Genomic DNA, 19,291 nt, shown 5'->3' with positions numbered 1-19,291 from the left:
GCTCGGGATCCGCGGGGGAAAGGGCTCTGCCAGGTTTCCCCGGAAACCGCCCTCCCCCTCTCCCGCAGTAAGGAGGAGCTGCCGCCTACGCTGCGCAAAGTGCGCGCACGGCTTCAGGAATAGGCGGCTGCGCGAGCCACCGCCCAGGGCCTGCTGCGGAGTCATTGCGACGGTTACTAGGACACTTTGTTTTCATCCAATCAGATGACGTTAGCTCATCCCTGAGGCCGGCAGCCAATCATGCTCGACATCAATCATTCAATTAAACCAATCGGGGGTGTCCTGAGCGAGTAGGGCGGGCATTCGTAGGCACCCGTTGCCTAACAGTAAAATCAACAGACAGAGGGGCGGAGCAAATAGGAGCCACTGATTTGAATGACAGCTTTCTGGCCAACCACATTTCTTCATTTGTAGAGCCTCGTTATGAGTAGCCAGTAGTTGCTGCGGATGGCCGCCTGGGCGGGACAAAGAAGGCTGCGCGCGCATTCCGCTGCTATATAAAGCTTGGCCGTTGCTTCACGCAGTCAGACGGTTGGGGGAAGAGCGGAGGAGGGAGGGAGTGAGCTGAGCTGCCGCCATCATGAGGGAGATCGTGCACCTGCAGGCCGGGCAGTGCGGAAACCAGATCGGGGCCAAGGTCCGGGCGGCGGGCAGGGGGCGGGGGGCGATGGGAGAGGTGGGGGCAGGCCCGGCCCAGCCGCCCCTGACGCGATTTTCTCCGGCAGTTCTGGGAGGTGATCAGCGACGAACATGGCATCGACCCAACCGGTACCTACCACGGAGACAGCGACCTGCAGCTGGAGCGCATTAACGTCTATTACAACGAAGCCACAGGTAGGGCCCGGCGCCCCACCCGCCCCCTCCGCGAGCCGCCCCCGGCGTCGCAGTGACGGCTTCTCCCTGTTTTGCAGGTGGGAAGTACGTGCCCCGCGCCGTGCTGGTGGATCTGGAGCCCGGCACCATGGACTCGGTGCGCTCCGGGCCCTTCGGCCAGATATTCAGGCCAGACAACTTCGTGTTCGGTGAGTGTGCCGGGAGCGGGGGAGGGACGTGTCGTGTAACCGGCTCGGGGTGGGGTGGGCAGGGCAGGGCCGCTGCACTGCGGGTTCCCCGCCGCACATGCTCCTGAGGCGAGCGCGGCCCCGGGAGGGGGGTTAATCCTGGCGCTTCCATGACGGGTATAAAATAGCGGGGATGGTGCATGATGGCAGCTGCGGGGAGAGCAGGTCTGAGAACGCACAAGAGGTCGTTGCTCTTCCGATTCTTATTACCTCCTCCATACTGTCAGGAGGAATTAAATGGTTGCTGTATAATCAATAACGAATGTTTTATGTGCCTCTGCCAAGCTATTTCAGAGGTGCTTGTGTGAAACCACAGCTGTACGCTGGCTTAAGATGAAAGCTTTTGTCAGGTTTCTCTGGAGCCTGATGCTTCTAAGCTTTGCTTGCAAGTGATAAGCAGGAAGCAGTGACCGTAATCTAATATGAAAATGGCTTTTTTCCAGGTCAGAGCGGAGCAGGAAACAACTGGGCAAAGGGCCATTATACGGAAGGCGCTGAATTAGTCGATTCGGTGTTAGATGTTGTAAGAAAGGAGGCAGAAAGCTGTGATTGTCTCCAGGGCTTTCAGCTTACTCACTCCCTCGGTGGTGGTACAGGCTCTGGCATGGGTACCCTCCTCATCAGTAAAATTCGTGAAGAGTACCCCGATCGAATTATGAATACTTTCAGTGTTGTACCCTCCCCTAAAGTATCAGATACTGTAGTAGAGCCCTACAATGCCACACTCTCTGTTCACCAGCTAGTGGAGAACACAGATGAAACATACTGTATTGATAACGAAGCCCTCTATGACATATGCTTCAGAACACTGAAGTTAACTACTCCAACATACGGTGATCTGAACCATTTAGTGTCGGCAACCATGAGCGGTGTTACCACCTGCCTGCGATTCCCAGGCCAGCTCAACGCTGACCTGCGGAAGCTGGCAGTGAACATGGTTCCCTTCCCTCGTTTGCACTTTTTCATGCCTGGTTTTGCCCCACTTACAAGCCGTGGGAGCCAGCAGTATCGTGCTTTAACTGTGCCAGAGCTAACGCAGCAGATGTTTGATGCAAAGAATATGATGGCTGCGTGTGACCCACGTCACGGCCGCTATCTGACTGTAGCTGCTGTTTTTAGAGGCCGTATGTCAATGAAGGAGGTCGATGAGCAAATGCTGAATGTTCAGAACAAAAATAGCAGCTATTTTGTTGAATGGATTCCTAATAACGTTAAAACAGCGGTCTGTGACATTCCACCTCGTGGCCTGAAAATGTCTGCTACCTTCATTGGCAACAGCACGGCCATCCAGGAGCTGTTCAAACGCATTTCTGAGCAGTTCACTGCCATGTTCCGCCGAAAGGCTTTCCTGCACTGGTACACTGGCGAGGGCATGGATGAGATGGAGTTCACAGAGGCTGAGAGCAACATGAATGACCTGGTGTCTGAGTATCAGCAGTATCAGGATGCTACAGCTGAGGAGGAAGGGGAGTTTGAGGAGGAGGCGGAGGAAGAGGCAGAGTAAAAGCTATGCAGATGAACACCTGTAAATTTTGTTTAAAGCTGTATGCATTCTTTCATTCAGAACTTCTGTCTGTGTTGTGTTCCTCTTCCTGTTTCAAAGTCACTTCAAATGCTGTACAGACACCATTAAAGCATTTTTCACAGTGCACGAGCTCGTCTCCTTTGTTCCCTACGGTAAGCTTTGCGGGTGCCGTTCCCAAAAGTCAGCGCGTAGGTGTCTCTGAGCTCTGGAAAAGAAAAACAGGGACTGGGCGTGAGCCCTGCCAGCTTGCCCAAGGCAACCCCCCTTCTCCCTGCCTTATGACGAGGTGGGCACCTGGTGCTTGTGGCCCTGGATGGCAGTGGCAGTCCTGCAGGCTCGTGGGGGGGTGGGAGTTGAAGAAATACTCGGGTATGGCTTTATAACCGGGGGTGCTGGTGGGGGGATGATACACTTCACAGGGAGGGTGGAATTCAGCTCCAAGCTGTGTCTAAATTTAGGTACCTGCATGTGGACTCCCGTTACAGGCTTTGCTCTCAGCAGGAGCTGTGCAGCTCTCCTGGCCCTAATGGCAGCGCAGGTTCCAGTGTAGGTGTCTGTAAGCTACAGCTTACCTGGGGTGACAAAAGGGAGCAGGCAAGTGGCCTCTGATACAGGTGGGTGTTTCTGTCAGAAGATGAACCAGGCTGCTCCACTGCAGGGAGCCAGGGCCTGTCACAAGAGCGCTGTCACAGCTGTGACAAGCTGTGCTGGGCCTGCTGCTGAGGACAAGTGACACTGAGGAGCTCCCAGTGCCCATGTATGCAGCCTTGCTGGAGTCACTTACTTTTTTAAAACCAGTAGGCAGAGGTTTTAAAACTAAATCAATCAGGTTTAGTTTTTTAGTGCCTCTCTGCTATTGATGCTGAACACCTGATACCAAATTACAGTTTTAGCTCATGAAAACCTTGTATGAGCAAATTTTTACTGTGGAAACAGTTAATATGTTCAGTGTTACCTAAAGTGACAAACCTGTCACCCTGAATAGCTGGAGAGGAGCAAGCAGGCTGCATTCTTGCTGAAGAAATTCTGGTCAGTGCTCTTGATTTTGGGTTAATTTTTTTCTGTCTTAAAAAAAATATCAGATCCTCCTTCCAGAGTCAAACTGGTTGGAGCAGTTAAAATTGCACTGGCTGTGGTGGCTCTTGGGGCAGGGGAAATCTGTCTGTCTACAGAAACAGGCAGCCGCTTTCAAACCTACACAGGATACCTTTGTAGGTGAAAAGATGACAACAGATTTTTAAAGCATGAGGTAACAGTGGGTTTTGTCCTTCCTCCTCTTCATCACACTGAAGCTGGTGTGTTCTGTGGCCTGCCAGCACGCTTTTGGGCAGAGCTGCCTTAGCCACCCTCGCCTGCAGAGCTCGGGCTGCTCTCCCCCCTTTCTGCAGGCACATGGGGAGAGGATGAAACACCCGGGTAAGTATTAACACCCGAGTCCAGTTTACCCTTAGGTTTGTAACAGCCTTTCTCTCAGGCTGCAGCCCTGCGGAGTGACCACAGCCCTCCCCAAGCCATCCAGCACCGAGGAACGGGCACCCGGAGCAGTCAGGGCTTTGCCACGAGACACCCCAGAGCTGCTGCACGAAGGGAGGGGACAGGCCAGCGTCATGCCCAAGGACATGTGCTTGCCCTCTCCCCTGGAGCAGGTCTGGTGACAGAGGTCAAAACGAACATACTTCACCTTTGATCAGCAGACCTGGCCAGCCTCACCTTGTGCCATCAGTGTGTAAGATGCTTCCATCCCCTCCGTTAGGCCCTCCTTAGCTCCTGATGACTGGCCCTGTGTTAAACTGTGCTTTCTCTGCATGGCTTTCACGGGGCCCCAGTACAAATCTTGCTAGAGCCACATTCACTGCCTCAACACTCTGCTCTCTGGCCTCAACCTTGATATCAGCTACAGTCCAACCCTGCCAGACAGTTATTTTCCCCACTCTTTGCTCTCATTTCTGTCACATTTCATGTCTCTTTATCATATTAAGTGCAAGCTATGAGTTTGGTTCTTTCTCGCTCATCTCCATGCTTTCCCATCCCACATTACTAAGCTGTGGGCTCTTGACTTTGCTGTGGCCAAAGATACCAATATCAATTGCTGATTTGTTGAAATTCTAGTCTAATATCTTAATACTCTGTGTGGGCAGAGCTTCCCCTTAATGTACACCAAATGACTTGCTTCAGCCCTCTCCTTGTAGGTGATGCCACCACCTGTCTTGATGGCTAATACCCTTTCACCGCTTTTTTTGTGCTTCCTCAACCCCTTTGTATCATCTACATTTTGCTTTTTATCAGACTTTTTAAGCTTTTTCTAACAGAATCATTTTTCTGACAAAGAAATTGTAACACACCCGTGTAAGGGGTGGGGTGTTACTGATCCTCCTCTGCTTTAACAGGGGTTGGTGGCTGGAAACCAGAGGAACGTTCTGCACAAGCCTGGGCTGGCAGCAAGGGTGCTGGGCTCTCCTGCAGAAAGGCAGGGGAGGGCACAGCTCCAGCACCTTGGCACAAACTGGAAAAAAAATCTACTACCCATGTGGAACATTGCAGTAATTGTTCACTACTAGGACACTACAGCTGCTAACAGCTCTGCTTAATGACAGTAATTAGTATTGGTGACTTCTGTTTTCACTCAGCAAATAAACTTACCTGGTACGAAGCCCGTGTAGAAAGGTATCAGTCCAGCACTGGTGTAAATTCTGGTGTTAGGCCAGTATGTTTGGGGAAATCTCTTGCCAAAGGTGTAAGGTGGGTTTTTCTCCAAAAACTGGAAAACAAAACAAAAAAACCCCACCCCAGCACAGTTCATTTTAAAACACAATGGTGTTACCCAAGTCACATGCTTTGATTCTGCATTAAAGTAAATATTTAAGCCAATGTAAAGCAATTCTCTTGCCAGTTCTGTTTTCTTCTAATTAGGAGCTATGTTGCATTTTCCCTTTTTTACTTTATCAGTTTTTCTCCCGCTGGGTGTTGGCAGCGGCCCTCAGCAGCACTGCCCCTGCCACCTCGTACCCCGGGTGCACAGAGCAGCTCCTGCCCTGGGTGCAGGCTGCAGGGCCTCTACAGCTGGGGCTGCGTTCATCACCTTTGGGCATCGCACGCCCCGAATGCCTCGTGCTCCTACATCTGACAGACTGTGAGCCAGCAGCGGCTGCTGGAGCTGGGCCCGTGCCTTGTCCGCTCCTGTGCTGGGACTCTGCACATCTGTGTTTTGGTTTGACCCCTTCAAGTGGTTTTGGTTTTCCACGAGTCCCGTGGATGGTGATCAGCCAGTAACTCCCAGGGTAGGAGGAACGGGAAGGCTTAGGGAGCGTTAACTGAAGGGAGGGTGTAAATCATCCTGCTCTGTCCCTGCCCTCCAAGGTCAGACCCAGACACGGGGCTGTGCGGGAGGACAGTGAGCTCTGCACGGGCAAAACCCCTAAAGGTGCCACCAAAGCCACAGCGCCCTCATCGCACACCCTGCTCAGTGGGGAAGGGACGGGGTTCCTGGAGCCGGGCAGCCCGCGGGGCCCTGGAGCCCTTTTGTGAGCAGTGATGCAGCGAGTGCTGCAATTCCTCGAGCGCAGCGCTGGAGCGAGAGGATTGCGTTGTTGTGCCTGCTGCAGACCGTAAGCAATGATCCATGGCACATCCCACTGTGTAACCTGGGGCAACGCAGATTTAGGGCAGAAGATGAGTAGCTTGAAGCCAGAAGCCATCTTAGATAGAAATGGGGTGTGATTATTTTTTTTTTGTTAGGGTGCTTATATTCCTTCAGTGCCTCCCGTGCTGCAGCTAACCTCTGCGAGCCTGGCTTCTGCTGCACTCTGCCATGGAGAAACACCTCCTGTGCTGATTTACTGCAGGGCAGATGTTTCTTAAGAAATCAGGGGCAGAAAGGCTTTGCAAACAGCACATTTCGTTTTGGGGTTTTGTTCTGTTTGCTTCATCTCAATTCCTGGTAAGGGCAGAAGGAAAGGATAAGGAAGCCAGCACGGGGAAATGCATTTCAGCCGAAGCACCAGGCTGCTGTGAGCACTGTCAGCCCTGCTGCTCTCCCTGCTGAGTCATTTCTTCCCAGCTGAGTTTCTCTGAGCTGAGGATCCTCAACCTTGGACTTTACATCAGACCCGTACGCTCTGGGACGAAGGCACCGCAGCGAATCCCAGTGACTAGAAAGGGCTGGAAATGTTGTAACCAGCTTTCACTGAGCTGATCAGCCCTCACCAGTGCTAGACCAGCGAGACAGCGGCATCCCAGGGATCTCACTGCATCCCGGGGGTCTCGCCTGTATCCCAGGGATCTCACTGCATCCCGGGGATCTCACTGCATCCCATCATCAGGAAGAAACATGTAGCTTGGAATGCAAACTATTAACTACTGAGGGAGGGATCTCATTTTCCCCATGTAGGAGGATTATGTGGCATTATATGGGAGATCTTACTGAAAGGGGGCAAAATTTTTTTCAGCAGAGATATTTCTGCATCCTTCCCAAAAGGAGGAGAAAGAAGACTTAGATCCCTTTAAGACAAATTATGTTAGTAAAGGAAAAAGCCTCACAACCAATTAAAAGGGAGAAACACCCATCCGAGCAGCCCAGGAGCCATCCAGGTAGAGAAGATATATTGCGTAAGGGAAGCGCAGACAGTTGCATCCTGTGTTTCTGCACTCAGAGCAACATTTTTAATAGCCACCCTTGAACCAACCCTCAACAGATTCGCTTAATCCTTTTACGAACTCATTTATCCTCCCTTAATGTCCCAAGGAAACAAGTTCCAGAATTTAATTGCTCATGATTTTTTCAACGTGGTACCTAATAGCGTTATATTTTGCTTGTACTTATAACCCCAGTTCTAATACTACTACTGTAAATGACACCACTTCTGGTGTTGCAGATGGATCAATACCAACATTATTGGTATTGTTCTTGAATGTTCTTGAAATAACATTTGTGGATATAATTTACCTGTTGTTGGTCAAATTCGTTCATGGCTTCCTTCACACTCTGGATGTAGTTCACACCAGTAACCCAGGTGAGGCGGGGGATGAATCCAGTATACCCTTCAGATGAAGGCAAGAGAGAACATACATATCATAAAAGGATCAACCAGTCTGGAAGTGGAAGAGGCTGGGGATAAATATAAAAACTTAGCAGAGTATAGGAAGGAAAAAAATCATCCATTTAAATTGTAAAATTAACTCTTACATGTGAAGTATCTTTTCTGAAATTATCTTTTTTTGTTATTTCCAAGGAAAACTCAATGAGTTGAACTGATCTTTGTTGGTCTCCATGAGGTATGGAAGAAACATTTCACTTTCTTACAGTCTTGTCTTTAGCCAACAGCTCCATCATGTTCTCTCCCAGTTTAATACACATTCAGGGGCTAACAACCAGCTGTCCAGCCTTTCTTTCTCATTTGCCCTGCCCATCCAACAAGTTTTCACTAATTATAAGACAGAAACTATACAAACTTTAAAACTACGTAAAATGGAGAGAGAGGTACAACCCAAAGCAGCCAGAACTCCCTCTTCCCAAAGGGATACTTCGGAGACAGTGAAATTTGTCTTCTTCGTCCTAAAACATTGATGCTCTTTCACTCAGTCTGAAATATTTTGACATGCAGCCCCTGTACTCTCTGTGGTCCGCATAGAGCGAAGTATCCCTTGCGCTGGTGTCGTACCCTTTAGGGGGGAGTCCAGCGCATCATCACCCTTCATAATTCTCCTACTTGCAGAGGAACGCTCTTCGAGTGCGAGTGGAGAAGTTACAGAGTACAGCTCCTTGTACAACAGAGTTTTGTGCATTTTTGATGGTGCAATACACCACTGTGTGTTGATTTGGTGATTCAGAAAAGCATCTTATTTCTAGGAGACCAATAGCTACCTCAACAGTAACAGATACTCATCAAGCTGCTGGAGTTGGTGCAGAGCCCACAACCCATCTCTCCGTGCTTTCAGGAGCATTTTCTAGCCTGGCCCCACAGCTGTGGGGAGCTGAGGTGGCTCCTGCATCCCTTGACCTGCACATGGGCACATGTCCCTCAGTGTGAGATCCACAGGGGTGACAGCATCCCAAAGAAACACCCTTGCATGGAGAGGAGCGGGGGCATTTTCCATCCCAACAAGCTGGAGCAACTGGCCAGTGTCTCTGAGATGTGCCCAGGGGGAGAAGGGTGACAATTTCTTCTGAGGTGGACTCATGCTGCGCATGACCTCCCCTTTTCTACCTGAAATGACTTTCTGTTGGATCGTGTTCGGTATATCCAGTTTTGGTAACGAATTATCTTGCTCCACATTCACGATTTCAGCCAGTCCTGGCAGAGTCACGTCTTCGAATTTTACGGGCTCAAAAGAAAAGCAGAAATAAAATAAACACCAGTAAAACTCGCTTCTTCCTTTGGCTCCATTGCTTAACTCACTGCCAGAACCTGTGAATGGCAACTGCCATTTCCATTTCTGCCTGGTTTTACACTAAGAGCTACTCCAAGAATTTCTGGTGAAGTCAAATTACCGGGCGAGCTCTCTGTACGCAGAGGTTTTGCAAAACCCCCAGGGAGAACAAGGGGAGCTTTGGGTGCTGAGCTCCTTCACAAATCTGCTTCTCAGAGCAAGGAGCAGGAATGCCCCTTCTTGGGATTTATATCCAAGCCAGACTTTGACTCGATACGTCAAATCTCTAATCTCTGCTTTCAGGGGATTTGCAGAGCCTGGCTGGCTGTGCCGTGCCAAACGCTGTCTCTGGCTCCAGAAGAAATAAGGGGCTCAAGGGTCCCCCGCGATGCCGGCAACGCCGTGCAAAGCAGCACCCAGCTCCGTAGGCAAATCCCAGTGCTTGTGTTTCAACGAGGGATGATGATGGTGGGAAATTCAGGTGGGCAGCGGGAGCAGTTAAGGGGTCACCCGGCACGTAACCGACAGTGCCAGGAGCACTCTCTCTTTGCGAGGAGGAGGAGGAGGAGGATGAGGAGGAGGAAGGCAGACATGGGGCTCCCAGTTCACCCAAAGGAAACACAAGCCTGGTTGCACAGCACAGTGTAAGGCAAGACCTAACAACTGGGATTTGAAGGTAAAACTCAACCAAATAAGAAGTTAAGCCTTTTTGATTAGGAAGAGTAATTAACGATTATAACAATTTCCTGAAGATGTGGTGGATTTGCTACTGCTAGAAACGTTCGTGTATTTGCTATTTCCCTACACGACTCTCTAAACTTTCCATCCTTTCCATCCACATTTGTATGGAATTCCCTCTTCACACTCCTGGACTGAGGAGAGCCCTTCCACACCCACCAGTCCCCCAACCCCATCCCTCTGCAGCACCATCCCTTACCTTGGGTCTCTCCCACTCAAAACCATGTACCGGTTTGCTTCGTGCCGAGGCATTGCGGAGCTGGCTGTGTCCGCAGATGTTTCCCTGTCCACAGGCCGGGGTTATCTCGGGCAACCGCCACTCTCGCTCCTCAGAGACAGAATGGCGTGAAATCCTCCATGGGTACCCAAGTGGCAGCCGTGTCCTCGGGACGTACTCGGTGGGGTAGTGCTGGGTCACACGGTTCAAGTCCATCATCATCAGTTCTTCCTCTGCCGGCCCCAGCGGTAGATGAGGTCTTGGCCCAAGGATTGGTTCAGGAAAGATTGTTGCAGCCCCAGCTTCCTCATTGGGAATGTACCCTGCGGGACAGACACTGAGTTAAGGGAAAGGGGTGGCTGAACAAGGATGAGGGATTCCCATCGTGCTGGATCTCAGACCCCACACACCCCTCCAGGGTGAAGGAAAGGAGCCTGGAGGTCAAAAGCATCCCATGGGTGATGTTCATCCTGCGAGGGCCATCAGCCCCATCCAATAAACTGGCCTGCACAGAGAAACAGCACAAATATAAGTACAATCACTTAAAATTTATTCTAAGTGATACCTAAACCATAAAATATCATCAGTCAAGCTGTAAAGATTAAGGGGAAAAATAAAACCCGTATTCTTTTCTCCACGTGGCTGCTTCAGCACACCCCAAACACAGACCCCCCGAGTGTCCAACAAGGAATTCTTGCACTGGCTTCGTTGCAGCTCATTGAGGAAAGGGTCTGCTGTGACACTGGCTGAGAGAAAAAACATCTTATGGCTGGTGTATGCTGAGTATCTCTGCTGTGAACTAGGGATGGAGCCCGGCAGCGTGAGACGCCACAGGGATGGCCAAGCTTGGCAACTTTCATCTGACTTTCCCTTGAGAACATCCCGTGACGTGGCTCCCCCGGCCCCGTACGACACCTCCAGCCCCAGCGCTTCCTCGTGCCCTGTGCCAGGAGCGAAGCCAATTCCTCCCTCCTTGGTGGTTACGGGGGACGATCGCTCTTACGCCCCACAACGATCTTTTCCTTATTGGAAAACTGTTACTCTGTCAGCCTTGTCTTTTTTTAAACAAACCAAATTCCTTCCATTTTTGTTCTCATAGGTCATTTTTTTTTCAGCCCTCTGGTCACTACCGCCTTCCCCCGACCTCCTCGTGTTTCATGGACATCTGTATGGCAGAGCAAAGCCCCACGGACAAGACACCGTCTTCCAGCGAAGGCTTCAGCTGCAGAAAGTCCCGGGGAATAACTACCTGTCCTGGCTCAAACAGGAGCAAAATTTACCCCTTTCTGCAAGAGTGTAAGACTTCTGAGGAGCATTTAGGTTTGCAATCTGCTTATAATTGTACTATAAAGTATATATACTAAATATAACTTTATATATACTCTATATAACTGCATTGTTTTGTTGCTAGCCTGGACAGCAGTTGATACGGACAAATACTTGATAAAAGTGATTTTTCAATCCAGCGTGCAAATTTTAAAGCAGGTTTGTCTTAATATTTCCTTCATTATTATTGAAAATATTCCATCTACTCTTCTTTTTATCCCACAAACCAGAAGAGAAGGAAAAATGAAGTTGTTTTCTACTGGAGAAATCCAGATTAGCTTTTTTTTTTAATAACCTTGCTTTTTGCAAACTTACTGATTTAGAAAGGCTGCACAGTCAGGCACTAAATTAAAAGCCAGGAGAGCACTGTGCGTTTGAGTATCTCCATGTTTTCAGCCCAGGTTCCTGGGGAGCGGGTGCCTGCACGCTTGGCCTGTGCCATAGCCCCCTCCATGCCAACACGACTGCCCCTGGAGATCCAGCATACCCCTGGTCGATATCCCCAACGGACCGAGCCTGACCTCACTTCCAGCAAGAAAACAGCATGGGATTCAACTGACAGAAACCAGCAAAATACTTCATGCCCGCCAACAAGGCTTCATCAAAAACAGACCTTGAGGAACATTGTTTAGACCGAGTTTGCTGAAGGCAACCATGCAGATCCAATGCTGCCGTGAGCCCTTTGATCCCCATCACGTAAAACACCCAGAAGGACACCAGGCAGCACGGATGAAGTTTGCAGGGAAGGGTTTAAGGGATCGCTCACTGACAGCCCAACAGCAGGAGCTGTCGGTGAAGAGTTACCACCATTCAAGGTGCTCCCCATGGCCACGTTCTTTGGCATTTGCAAATGTTGGTGGGTGACATAAAGGTTGGCAGGGAGAGCACAGGAACCAGGACAGGATAATGAGAGAGCGCAACTAGGTCAACTGGTTCGTTGGGTCCATCCAAACTACATTTTAGTCCAAGGAAATGCAAATTTAAATGTCCAGCAATGAAGCCTGTAAACACCATCACATAGTGGAGACCTGGATCCTGGAAAAGAGGGCTAGAATGAACAAGAAGGCTAAAAGTTTTCGAGAAGCTACATGGCACGAATTCCCAGTGTGACATGGGAAAGCATCACTCTGGTGTGGCCATCCCCGGGGAGATGAAGATCCCGATCCCACCCAGAAGGGCTGGGACTCTGTAGGAGACTCCTGCAAATTCCCAGCACTGGGAATCCACACGAGCACATTGCATTGTCTGATGGAGGAGATGGGGCCAGTTAGCAGAAGTGGGGAAGGTGGGAAGGGAAGGGCACGTGGGCCCTTCTGCAGAGCTGAAGTAGGAGCAGCAAAATCCAAAACGAACCATGAGCAGCGAGTAAGAGCTCTGAGCAGGAGGAGCTGCGCTCCAGGCGGGGCAGCCAGGGAAGGGTCAGAGGTGGCAGAGCCGACCTGCCCCAGGGAGAAGGATCCCAGCCTGGGGAATTGTGCTGGTTTTGGCTGGGATGGAGTCAGTTTTCTTCAGAGTAGCTGGTACGAGGCTGCATTTTGGATTTGTGCTGAAAACAGCGTTGATAACACAGGGATGTTTTCGTTATCGCTGAGCAGTGCTTACACAGTGTCAAGGCCTTTTCTGCTCCTCACTCCACCAGCGAGCAGGCTGGGGGTGCACCAGGAGTTGGGAGGGGACACAGCTGTGACAGCTGACCCCAACTGACCAAAGGGATATCCCACACCGTATGATGTTTTGCTTGGCAATAAAACTGGGGGGGGGAGGTTGGCAGGGGGGTCCCACTGCGCGGGGACTGGCTGGGCATCGGTCGGTTGGTGGTGAGCAACTGTTTTCATTTGCATCGTTTATCTTAGGTTCGATTTATCTCTTTTTTTTTCCATTTTAATAACAATTTTTTTATTACGATTATTATTATTTCATTTCAATTATTAAACTGTCCTTATCTCAACCGACAAGTTCTCTCACTTTTACCCTTCTAACTCTCTCCCCCCATCCCGCTGCAGGGGAGTGAGCAAGCAGCTGCCCGGTGCTTAGTTGCCAGCTGAGGTTAAACCACACCAGGAATAAGGAAGAACTGGGGAGTGATTTCATAATATACCATAAAATCATTTATCTTCATCTAATCGAAGATAACCTGGGAACTAAAATCCTCCTCCCCACTCCACCAGACACCAGTGTGAGAAGCCCCACGCTCACCAGCTGAGGCAGAGTGCTCCAGCTCCACCCCAGTGCTGCTCTCCCAGTGCCGGTGCTCCCACACCAGTGCTGTGATCGCTCCATAGAAAAGGTCCCATTTCACCCCAGAGCCCATCGAGGCCGGGCACAGACCCCACTGCTCATGATTGACCCCGTGCTCATTAGCAGAGCCCGTTCTGGCAAAGGGAGGAGACCCAGTCTGCTCACCTGGACGCCGAGGGAGATAACCCTGGACATTGTGCGTTGTCCTGCTGAAGTCCTCCATGATCTTCTGCTTGTGCAGCGGTGCCAGCAAGGACTGAGGGCTCTTTGCAACTGTAGGATCTGTCAGCAGGCGGTAGGTGGTTCTGCCAAAGGTTTCTCCAAACTGGGATCTGTACTGAGGGACGAAGCCGTTGTAGCTGAGGAGGGAACCAAGACAGAGCAGTCACGGAGATGGCATGTGAAGGTATCCGCTTGTAGGACAACCTGCTTTGGAGGTTTTGTATGCTGGAAAGGCCACGGCCAGGAGCGCATGTGGCTTGGAGTACGTGAGCCCAGGGAGGTGACTGCACCGGGACATGCCTGTGAGCGTGAATGTGTCCCTGCTGCTGGGCCAGCGGCGCAGGGGAGCACCAAGAAGGTGCATGTGGTTACACGTGAAGCCAGGCACACATGTGTGTGCATGTGCACATGCACAGGTTTACATGTGAGCCTAAAAACTGGCTCACAGACATACAGGTGTGTACAGGCACCGGCTTGTGCCTCAGTTCACATATGGGTACAGGAGGAGGGCAGGGAGCAGGGACAAGGTCACGGAGCGTGGCCAGAGCAGCACCAGTAGCGCTGTGGGTGCTCTGACAGTGCTGACACGGACAGCCCCCCAGTTAAAGAATTATTTGCAGTTAAACACACCTCAGTTTTAAATTTTGCAATCCCTCTCTCTGTTCTAAACCAGAGTGAGTTACTGGAAATTTCTCAGTGTCCCTTTTTCAATATTGAAACTCAAAAAAACAGAAAAATTGCTTATACCCTCCAAACGTCTCCCCTCCATACCCTTGCAGCGAGGAAAGGGACGGGGTTCACAAGCCCACCCAGGAGAGGCACAGGCTGTTGCTCAGCCCCGGTAACACACAGCGCTCGATGTTTTGGGGACCTTTGTGTGGAGAGTGTAGCGACATGCTGCTTCTCCACTCCCCAGGGCCTGGGATGGGCAGTTTGACTTTGTGGTGGCTCAGGATACAGCTGGGGCTGGAGGTCTGGCTCCGCTCCCAAGTCCACCAGTACAAATCAGGAGCTTTAGCTATTCCCAGTATCAAATCTCCTAACGGTGATGTTACTCCACCACTGAAGGAAGGTAGAGCTGCCAGTTACAATGTACAGACAGAAATACTCAATCAATGATCCCACTGCGTATCTAGGGATAAAGCTGGATGATGTATGAGGATCATAAGATGATGAGTAAGTATTTTCCCTTCCAAATACTTTAAACAGCAGTGAGCAGAGCCGTGCGTTTACGCTTGGCAAGTTCTCCCACTTTGCCTGCAGGATCCCTCACCATCGGCTGCCGGAGGAGCTCGGTGGCTCGTCCCCATTGATTTTCGATGAGTCTTGCAACACAGGGAAGCTACGCCGGGACGATAAAGCTGAGCAAGAGCACAAATGACATAGCCTGAATAATTACAGCACGGCCAGAGGGATTTTGGTCATGAACAAACTAATGGTAGGGCTGAGAAAGGATTCAATTCATAAGCAATTAAAAGCGAGGTAATCCGAGGAGCTCGGGCGAGTCAGTCTGGGTTTACGGCAAAGGGATCTGCCGCAGAGTGAATTACAAGTGCTGCTGATAAAAGCCGTGGTGCTTGGGGAAGAGACCAGTCCCAGCAGGGCTGTTTGACCTTCTGCTTGGCAGTTTGATTAAGAAACAGAGGGACTGATCCCTCATTTCTGGAGTTCACGCTGAGCCCCTGCAGCCGCTGACCTCAGACCTCGCTGGCGAGCAGTAACCTGCTTTCCCAAGGCTGAGCCTGTTTCACTTTTCTCTTGCTCAGTCATATCTCTTCGATCGCCACTCCCCAAACTGCATCACCTAAACCTGCTCAGCCTTCCCCATCGCCAGGGAAGAGCCTTGGCCCTGGGCCCATCCTTGCTCAGCTCCGGGCCCTTCCCAGCTCCACCAAGCTGGGATGGGGCAGGCAGGGCTGCGCCCGGTGCCCAAGATTCACGGATTTATCCCTTCTCTGGGCGCCAAGGCCTTCCCAGACCATCCCACACCTTGGGTTTGGCTTCCCAATGCTCTTGAGCACTGTGGTGGCATGTTCAAAGCCCTGGCCATGACCATTGCCTGACCCGAGTGACAGCAACCAGTTTCTATGCCCTCCTTGTGCTTGTGGGTTCACTGGCACATGGAACAGTGGGTGAGATGCTGCAATGTGGCATCTTCCTCCTCCTCCTGCTGTCACCCCAGCCCAGGGTGCACTGTCTGCCGGCAGCAGAGCCCAGGCTCCAGCAATGCCCTTCAGGCAGCTCCTCCTTGCGCTCAGCCACCCAAAGCAGATGCAAAGCAGCACCTTCAACCACCCATGGGGGCTTCCTCTGGGGCTTGGGGTGATGCCACGAGCCTGCACAACCCTGCAAAATGCAGCAGCAGAATTTGGTTCCTCCTCCTCCTGCCATCAGTAGCTGAAGCACCAGCCCAGAGAGGAGCAGCCCCAGCTGCTACGTCGGTATTAGGGCTCGAAGCTGCTGCTGCGGGGGGGGTGCCTGCAGGCAGGAGCAAGCAAGGGAAGGGTTTGAGGCTTTTGGAGGTGCAAGCGCAGCCACAGCTCCCTGCTTGCTGTTACTCATCTTTCCCAAGCCGCTGTCAGCGCACAGCTTTGACAGGGTGACAGCACGCACGGAGTAACACATCACATCGCTCAGACGGCCGCAGCAACGCAAAAACACGTTAAAAACCCGCAGCCCCAGAGCTCAGGTGAGTTTGGAAGATACAGAGATCGGTCATGGGAAAATCCTGCATGTTGCTGTAATGGGAAGGATGGATCTGATCGTCACGGCAGGAGCATCGTTAGGGAACATGCTCCACCCTTTACCTGCAGCTCGGGATCCGCCTGCCTCCTGCCCAGACCTGTGCTGCACCCATGGCCGTGCCGGACCCGGCTGGTTTCCCTGCGCTGGGGTTTGCAGCCGGGGCTGTCCCCAGCCCCTCCGCCCTGGGAGGTCGCACCAACACCCTCGGGGGTTACCCTCAGCTGGACTAATACAAGGGATTTTGTACCAACAGAAGCTTCTTTTCCCTCAGTGGTTGTCCAGCCCTTCCCAACCTGTTGGGAAGGTCACACACCACAGACCACGTCCCCCAGCACGGGTCACCACAGGACCCCACACACAACTTCTCTACTTCACCGTGAAGCCTGTCCACTTATTTCTGCCTTTCATGTTTTACCTTTTAACCAATACCTCATTACCTCTTACCCATGACAGCTTGGTTTCTTCTTTCCAAGCTTTTAGAGGAGGATGTTGCAACAAGCTTTGGGAAAAAAAAAAAAAAATCTAACTACATATCAACTAGATCTCCAGCATCCACAGAGTCACCGACTTCTCCAAAGAGCTCGGCTCCGGCAGCAGGACTGCGCCCCGAGCAGTTTGACAGGAGCGTATTTTGTCTCTGCAACTATTTATTTAAAGGAGACCTTCAAACATCCTTGATGCAAAAGTTGTGACAGTTTGGAAGCCAAAGCCTGCAGAGCAGCCCTGGTAATGTTCGGGAGCTTAAAACACATGAAAAAAAGGGGGGGAAAAAAAAAAGAACAATTTTGACTTTACCCTCAATGCGTTATGGCATGATCTTTAATTATACCCTGCTACAAGGTGGTGCTGCTTATCCTGGAGCCCTGTCTGCTTCGGAGCGCTGTTACAGGGAATATTTAATAGTGTCTTTAAAAAAAAAAGACCCAAAATGTCATGAATCATAAATACTATGTGATCCCAAACGGAGCTTATTTGCATTGGAAATAAACAAACATTTTGGATGAACTTCAGAACTTACCCAGGGATATAGTAGGGATGGAGAGGGAAGAGGCTGTTTTCCTTGGGGGCTGCCATAGCAATGCGGCAGCTCTTGGTGGTGGACGTGGGAGGAAGGAGGAAGGAGATGCATCACAATGCAGTCGCCCGGGAAACCTCTGTGATGCTGCCGGGAGCAATGTTGGTACCCGACAGCACTTCCAGCTGCACCACACAGCTCGTCAGGTTTTTCTGGACACATCTTTTTTTCCGCCCACCTAGAAATTTTGGATGAGCACAGAGATTTTATAGCATTTGTCAGATTTCCTGAAGGCTCGTAGCCCTTGGGACAGCAGCAGCCCCAGCACCAATACGTGCTCACGGTGCGGTTCACGTCCAGCACACACAACTGGGGAGAGCCTGGCTGTGGGTGCCCCGGTCACTGGTACAGCACACGCACGGCCATGTGCACACCTTCTGTCCAGGAAACCCCAAGGCAGAGGTGCGGGGATTCTCCACGCCATGGTGGAAGGCTCAGCCCTCCTCTCCCTGGTCCTCATTGCCCTCCCGGACTGGCCACCTGAGGATGCGATCCTGCGCTGCCTTGCTTCACGTAGGATGAAGGTTGTTCCCATTCACAACATCGTACGGTCATGTTGTCTGGTGTGCGGTGGGTTTCACCTCGCTCCAGCTGAGGGCAGGCCCAGGACACACCTCTCCCGTTTACTGAATGGCCACCGTGGCCAGTACATCCTCAAGTCAAAGACCACCACGCCTGTTAGCACCAGTGTCGTTTCCACCACCGACAGTACCAGCAGCAAGCCTGTTTCACTGCCAAAGCCCCTCTATGGCCCTGTAGAGCTCGGCCACGTGGCTCACAGAATCATTTTAAGGTTTCAAAGCTACTAACCAGAAATCAGAGTATTCAAGGGTTGTTCTCATCTGTTTAGATGCTTATACTCCACCTAAAATTGTATCTGAGATAAAAATGCTGCTTTGACTCTTGCCCTTGGTGCCTAAACACTTTGGGAGATCTAGAATTTCCAGCCATTATAAATATATTCGAGTTTGCCCAAATACCTGAGCTCTAACCAGTGACCTGAGCTCTTCTCAGTGACATCCCTTGACAGGACAAGGGGCAATGGGTGCAAGCTGGAACACAGGAGGTTCCACTTAAATATGAGGAAAAACTTCTTTACGGTAAGGGTGACTGAACACTGGAACAGGCTGCCCAGAGAGGTTGTGGAGTCTCCTTCTCTGGAGACATTCAAAACCCGCCTGGACGCGTTCCTGTGTGATATGGTCTAGGCAATCCTGCCCCGGCAGGGGGATTGGACTAGATGATCTTTCGAGGTCCCTTCCAATCCCTAACATTCTGTGATTCTGTGTAACCAGGTCAGACCTCTCCACCAACCATGGGTCTGCAGGGTGGACAGCCAGGAGAGGTGTATGATGGCTCTTCTTGGAGGGGCGCAGTGGAAGACCAAGACGTAACAGGGACAGATGCAACAAGGGGAAGGCCCACAGGGCACAAGGAGAAAATTCTCCCCCATGGGAAAGGCACAGCGCTAGCACATGGTGGCATCTCCATTCTTGGAAATCTTCAAAGCTTAGCTGGGGAACACCCAGAGCACCCCAAGGCAGCTTTGAAGTCAGCTCAGCTTTTAGTGAGCTGAGACTAGAGACCTACACTGGATTAGAAACCTACAAAGGTCTCTCCCAGCCTAGATCTTCCTCTGAGTTTAATATGAACATGAAAAAAAATTGCTTACTGAAATGCAGCACTGTGTTCATGGCACCAAACAATGACCCCAGGCTGTTCCAGGTCCCATCCTCCTCCTCGGCTCCTGAGGCAGCTCAGGCCAGCATCTTCCCAGC

General features: G+C 51.1%; 2 protein-coding genes across 2 annotated transcripts; one reads left to right on the top strand and one right to left on the bottom strand.

Moving 5' to 3' along the window:
- The first annotated feature begins 539 nt into the window (after positions 1-539).
- On the top strand, positions 540-2,712 carry TUBB4B (tubulin beta 4B class IVb). The gene is made up of 4 exons (XM_068413673.1): positions 540-637; positions 726-834; positions 912-1,022; positions 1,505-2,712. The coding sequence occupies exons 1-4, from the start codon at positions 581-583 to the stop codon at positions 2,563-2,565; spliced, it is 1,338 nt and encodes a 445-aa protein (XP_068269774.1). The 5' UTR covers positions 540-580; the 3' UTR covers positions 2,566-2,712.
- CIMIP2A (ciliary microtubule inner protein 2A) lies at positions 2,703-17,512 on the bottom strand. Its single transcript, XM_068413674.1, has 7 exons — positions 17,457-17,512; positions 13,637-13,830; positions 9,920-10,230; positions 8,790-8,907; positions 7,529-7,623; positions 5,227-5,344; positions 2,703-2,791 (listed from the first exon to the last, which is right to left on the bottom strand). Exons 1-7 carry the CDS (start codon positions 17,510-17,512, stop codon positions 2,703-2,705), a joined length of 981 nt encoding a protein of 326 aa, XP_068269775.1.
- Positions 17,513-19,291: the final 1,779 nt, after the last annotated feature.

Source organism: Nyctibius grandis, chromosome 16 (genome assembly GCF_013368605.1).
Source record: "Nyctibius grandis isolate bNycGra1 chromosome 16, bNycGra1.pri, whole genome shotgun sequence".
Lineage (NCBI taxonomy): Eukaryota > Metazoa > Chordata > Aves > Nyctibiiformes > Nyctibiidae > Nyctibius > Nyctibius grandis.
This window is presented reverse-complemented; position numbering and strand designations above follow the sequence as displayed.